General features: G+C 44.7%; 1 protein-coding gene across 3 annotated transcripts in view; it reads right to left on the reverse strand.

Annotated features, from left to right (window-relative positions):
* Positions 1 to 1,403: 1,403 nt before the first annotated feature.
* The window catches only part of LOC125307424 (complexin-1-like), a 35,123-nt gene continuing 29,785 nt past the window's right edge, over positions 1,404 to 6,741 (reverse strand). For all 3 annotated transcript variants that reach the window (XM_048263392.1, XM_048263393.1, XM_048263394.1), the window contains exon 4: positions 1,404 to 5,391. In XM_048263392.1, coding sequence (XP_048119349.1) covers positions 5,185 to 5,391 — 207 coding nt within the window. In that variant the 3' untranslated portion in view covers positions 1,404 to 5,184. The remainder of the gene's footprint in view (positions 5,392 to 6,741) is intronic.

Below are 6,741 nucleotides of genomic sequence, written 5' to 3' on the forward strand. Positions count from 1 at the left end.
TCAGACTGATGTGAAGCACTCAAGCACACACACACATACACTTTCACACACTCAAATTCTCTCTCACACACACACACACCCTCAAGCATACTCACACACACCGTCATTAACATTCATTGCTACATTAATACACACTGCACACCAGGATAAGCAGAGTTTGTAGGTTAGAGGCTGGTGTACCTACCAATGACTTTGAGTGTGTGTGTAGCTTTATACATGAGCCTGCCTTTGGTTTTGGGCAGATATTTGACGTGTGAGTTTGAAACCTTGAGATGGGGGTCAGGTTTCATCATATGGCTATTATATTCGGTGCACACACACACACACACACACCTCACTCTGTGGATAGGGGCAGATTTCATCATGCAGTCATCATTTGCATTTACATATGCACACACACACACTCACATACGCATGCACACACACACACACACACTCTCAGGAAATCCAGCTGAGACTCAAAAGTGAAGTGAAGTGTGTGTGTCTGGGAGCTATGCCTGTGTGTTTGTGTGTATGTGTGTGTACATCCTGCATAATTGATTAAGTTCTGTTCTGCATCAGAGGGCTTTCCTGTGCCATTTAACACCATCCAGGAATCATTTAGTCTTCTAATCTTCACAGACAAGCATTTGTGTGTGCATGTGTGTGTGTGTGTGTGTGTTTTCATTTATCAGTGGCCTTTGATGTGTGTGTTCCTGATCCTCTATCAGACCCCAATCTCTCTCTGTCACACAGCTGCACACACACACACACACACACAGTGAAGTGTGTGCATTAGCATGTCTTTGATCAGTGAGAGCAGCATCACCGCTGGGCCACTCTTTTGCCTCTGTTCTGCTCTCAGAGCTTCTTCACCTGATGGCACAGAGGGGGGTGGAGTGGGGGGGCATAGAGGGGCTTCAAGAGATGGGGGAGCAGATTGTCTTTAAGAAAGTAGGGGGTGGGGTGCGCTTCAAGAGACAGTAAGATGGGGGAGGGGGGGCAGGAGAGTAAGAAAAGTATTTGGTGTGTGTGAGTGTGTCTGGCAGATTCAATTTATGTACACTACCCCCGGATGGATACAATGCAGGAGAGAAATTTCCTACAGGACAAATAAAGTATAATAACGTATTTGCACCTGGTGTCATAAACATTAAACAGTGAGTGTGTGTGTCCTCACCAAACACACACGCACACACACACATACTGATGTGTGAGGAGAAGAGGACTTAGGAGTGGTTGTTGGGTTTGTCTGGGGTTCACAAATATCAATATAGATCACACTCACATCAGAAAAAACCCAATTGTGCAAAAAAACTAAAAAGAACACAACCACTAATCAACACGTTCATATGAGTCACGCACACACACACACACACACACACACACACAATCACAACACTCACAGAAAAAGGCCCAGGCAGTCGTATGAAATCACTTTATTGGTAGTGGGTGGTGATTCCATCGGACAGGAGCGGATACAGTCTAGCGTCCGTCTGACAGGCATGCAAGACCCCTGCAGGGGGGGCTCTTAAAACACGGACACACACACACACAGATGCTGCGCTACAACACACACCACAGGCATGCAACACACCACAGAGAGAGGGAGCCAGGGAGAGGGGGAGAAAGAGGGAGAGAGAGAGAGAGAGCGAGAGAGTGAGTGAGAGAGAGAGAGAGAGGTTTACAGTACCAAAGAAATGCACCAACTCAACAACAGGAAGGAGAAAGAGCCGGGTGAGAACCCCAGAGACAAGAACATCAAGAGCATAGAACATGAGAGAACCAGCAAGGAACCCACCCAGGAGACCCCACTCACATCAGTATACAGCAGAACACGAGAGGAGGAGAGAATGTGTAAATAAAGAACTTTATAAAGAGGGACTATCCAGCAGCCTGCTTCTCTTGTGCTCAGTGTGTGTGTGTGTGTGTGTGTGTGTGTGTGTGTGTCTCTGTGTGTGGTTTGAGTTTATGTATTTGTGTAAGTGTGTGTGTGTTTGTGTGTATGAGTGTGTGCGCGTGTGTGTGTCATGTGCATGAGAGAGAGCACAGCTCTGGGAAGCACATCACCTGTATGACCTGTGTGCCTGCAGAGAGTTATGATTGCTCCTGCTCCAATCTGACCAACCAATCAGAAACCTGGTGGTTGCTTCTACTTCCTGACAGATGGGTGGTGTGTGTGTGTGAGCCGCAGTAGAAGCAGTAGAATCTCAAACAGTCAAACCCACCGAACGATGCAGCACCGCCCAAACAGGAAGAACAACACCCGAGAAATCAAAGAGATATCACACAGGATGAGCTCATGAAGCCAGGCAGTGTGTTTGATGATAGAACAGTCTTTGGTTTTAGAAAACAAAAAGCCTCAGGAGTTGGTATGGCAAAGGAAAAAAAACATAGTGACAATATAGCTGTTATAAGCATGTTGTAACATGTTGAGGGTGTAATAACATGATTGTTGGGAAGAGTTGTGTGTGCTGGACAGCACTTGATCAGCTGATTACAGAACAGGCTGGAGGCAGTTTCAGAACATCACATCATGTCATATCATACACACACACACACACACACACACACAAATGTGCTCTACGAATGTGCTCTCTGGGATGTTATTCATATGCACAGCATCACCATGGCAACACATTTGACTGTGGGATTAATGGATAGGACTTGGTAATAGTGTGTGTGTGTGGTGAAATCTAATTAAATAACACAGACACACACCTTGCAAGGGAAAAAAAAACAACAACAGAAAGCTAAAAGAAAGCAAATCTACCTCCCCCAATGAGCAATGTCTGGTAACCTTGGTTGAGCTAAGCTTGACCTTGATCACGCAATGACCTTGTGTTGGCCTTGACCTTAACATGCAGTCAGATCCTGATAGCAGTGGTCAAAGCTCACAAGGTCATTTAATCAAGGAGCCTGCTGATTGGTCCCCCTTTAGTCCTCCAAGGAGCGTAATAACTTGGCTGGTTTCATAGGTAAATCTAAATGGCAGGTTAGGTAGCTGATGGCGGTAACTGATTACGTTATGCTGGCCTCTGCCTGAGCCTACAGTGTTAGCCCACGTTACACTCACAAGACATGCCATGTTATGGCAATGTAATCATGGCAGCATTGATGCTGTACATGACTTGGCCAATGCTAGCATGCTATAAGGCTGCGTTAGCTTGCTACTAGGCCACACTAGTTCCAGAGAGCCTACACTAGCCCTAAAGAGACAGTGTTACCTCACACAGGGCTTCGCTAGCTCCAGAGAAGCTGTGTTAGCTCATTACGAGGCTACGCTAGCCCCAGAAAGCATATGCTAGCTCTAGAGAGGCTGTGTTAGCTCGCTACGAGGCTACGCTAGGCCCGGAGAGGTTATGCTCGTGCCAGAGGGGGCTCTGCTAGGCCAGGCGGAATGTCTATGGACCACTGGAATGTCTGAACAGTAGAATGGCAGGTGGTAGCTAAGATACATCGCTTCTAAGCCTCTCCTCCCTCATTCGGGCTGGTCTGGGGGCAGCAGGATCCGTGTGTGAGGATCTGCGCTTCTGGGGAAGGATTGTACTGCATGTTGAGAAGGTGTGAGAGAGCACAAATGCACACAGACTGATTTAGCAGCACTCTACTCACACGCACACAGCCATCACACTAAAAGGCTACAAGGCTACATTCTCTCCTTACTCCTCTTCTCCCATCTTTTCCTCTCCTCTCCTACTCTCCTCTGCTCATCTTCGCTTTCTTCCCCTCCTCTCAAGACCACACCCATCATCTCTCTGTAACTCCACCCAGTCCATCTGGAAGACACCCAGGCTCTCTCTCTCTCTCACACACACACACACACACACACACACACACACATTCAAACACACACACACACACACTGACATTCACATTAGCTGAATACACAGAAATGAAGATTGTCTGCTATTGCTGACTCCTATAGTCAAATACAAACACAGAACAACTTCATTTAGAGCTAGTATTGCACCATTGTCACTGTCTGCTCACATCTTGTGGACACACAACCTAGTTGTGCCAATAAAATCAGAATAATATCAATATATTATAATAATAATCATAATAGAAACATCAAATCAGTCTATCTACAGCAGGGTGTATGAGAATCACAAACACAGAGCTAGCCCTATAACTCCAGACTAATTAATATTCATGAGAGCCATCTGGGCCAATCAGATATGCCCACACTCATATTGGCAATAGTGTCATCAGAACAATGAGCTCGCCATGGAGATAGAATCATCAGAACAATGAGTTTGTCATGGCATTAGAATTATCAGAACAATGAGCTTGTCATGGAAATTCAATAATCTGAGTAACAAAGAACAGCATAGAGACAGAGAGCACAGAACAAAACAGCGCCACTTATAGGACATCGAGAACATAAAGCCCAAATATTATTGCCTTAAATATGACGTATATTTAACTACAAACACCAGACAGCATGATAACGGTACAAACAGTCTACGGCAGTCACAGAGAGGATGGGCATGCTTTTAGAACCAGATTCGACTCATTAGAACGCAGAACATGATGGGTGCATGTGTGTGAGTGTGTGTGTGCTTGTTAACGAGGGAACACTAATCAAACGTAGATCCCACTGGCAGCTGATCAGCCTATGAAGAGACATTGGGTTCACTGAACATCAAGACTAAGGAACACAGTTGAACACATGATAGGATTCTGGGATTGTTTTTTTTTTCTCTCTTTCCACAAGTTAAAAGTATGGCTTATAGTCATCATATATATATATATAATGTTACTCATAGATATGATCTATATTTCAGAGGCTATTTACACAGGAAATGGATTTGCCAAAGCCAACCGGAGCCTGGAGTCCGCAAAGAGCAAAACTCCACACCTGCCCCTTACAACAGACACACACACACACACACACATACTCATAAACACATAACCTCACACACACAGGCTTGGACGGCAGGTGTGAGTGCAGTCAGCTGACAACAGGCCTGGGGTTGTTTAGCAGAGAGCAGTAGAGCGCTGACAGAAAGAAGGAGAGGGTTATGTCATGTGTGTGCTATATGTGTGTGTGTGTGTGTGTTTCATTTCTTTTTGCACGTGTCTACAATGTGTGTGTGTTTGTTTCTTTAATAATATGTCTAAGACAATGCTGAGTGTTGTGTGTTGATTTCTTTTGGATTAAGTGTAAGACGTTGAGTGTGTGTGTGAGTGTGTATGTGTTTATTTCTTGTTGAACATGTCTAAGACGTTGTTGAGGGGCCCGGGGAGGAACTTCATGACGGTCTCCATGAGGCCGGCGTCCTCCTCCTCCTCGTCGCCACAGCCAGCTGGCACGGCCTTCTTGGGCCGGGTCAGAGAGCCCTCGGAAGCTGCCTCTGCCTCCGCCGCCGCCTCAGCCTCCTTCTCCTCCTTCTTCTTAATTCCATACTGACATAGAGAGAGAGAGAGAGAGTTACACACACACACACACACACATACATAAACCAGAAACAAAGATGAGCTATGCACACACACACACACACACACACACACACACACAAAACACACACAAACACACACTGACAGTACTCGTGACCTTAAGAAACAGAGATCTCTGTGAAAAATGGGTGGAACTCCCCTTTAACTTAAACACAGTTATTTAGGGACAGCCTCTGCCAGGGATACTGTTTAACCAATGACTGGACCTTCCAGACACAGGTGTCTTTATACTACTATACTATACACATTCACTGCACTCAGGCGATCTCCATTTCACTAATTGTGAGACTGTTGGCTGGCACCAATTGGCTGGACCACTATTGAATTAGTCACTTTAAGCGGGGGCATTAATGTGATATTAAAGAGTTTTTTTTTTTTTAAAAAAGGACAAATTAAATTTACCAAGATTTCATAAAAGCAGTAAAAAGGTAAAATACTTTTATAGGCACTGTATAATTCAGCATGAGTGTTTGAGTGACTTGAGTCTGTTTGAGTGTGTGTGTGTGTGTGTGTGTGTGTGTGTGTGTGTGATGTCTGATTGTAAAGCGGAGACTGTGATATGGCACTTTGGCAAACTGCCACCTGCCATCCGATCTGCTGCAGTTCTAGCCCTCAGTTCAGTGTGCATGTGTGTGTGTGTGTGTGTGTGTGTGTGTGTGTGTGGTGTGTGTGTGTGCATGTATGTGTCTGTCTGGAGAGTGCTATTGAGAGACGATTTGTCAGAGTGTGTGTGTTTTTTTAACATCTGTCTGAAAAAGCATAACATGAAATGTGTGAAATGTGTAACAGACGTTCAAGAAAGAAAAGATGGACCACCACTCTCTTTCTCTCTCTTTATCTCTCTCTCTCTCTCTCTCTCTCTCTCTGTGTATAGGGGACTGGGGGACAGAGGTGGAAAGTAACGAAATACATTTACTCATTTTACTGTATTGAGTAGTTTTTTTTTATTTTGTATTTTTTTAAGTAGTTTTTCAAATTAGTACTTTTTATTTTTACTTGATTACGTTTTGAGTGAAGTATTGTGCCAGCTACATCACAAATACCATGCGTTACTGAGTAAAAAAAAAAGTTAAGACTAACGACAACCCGAAAAGGAAGGGGAAATGCGCCCCGAACCACTAGAATGATCAGCAGAAAGAGATGGAGATGGAAGTGGATCACGAGATAGGCTACCTCAGATTACCTGTGTAACCGAGGAAAGTGTATTTTCGCTCTTTCAATGGGTTGCCACAGTTCTATTGCGGAGATATTCAAGCAGTTTAACACCATGGGATTTCGTGTTTTAGCGTGTGTGCTCAC

The sequence above is a fragment of the Alosa alosa genome, chromosome 14, assembly GCF_017589495.1.
Source record: "Alosa alosa isolate M-15738 ecotype Scorff River chromosome 14, AALO_Geno_1.1, whole genome shotgun sequence".
In the NCBI taxonomy this organism is placed as follows: domain Eukaryota; kingdom Metazoa; phylum Chordata; class Actinopteri; order Clupeiformes; family Clupeidae; genus Alosa; species Alosa alosa.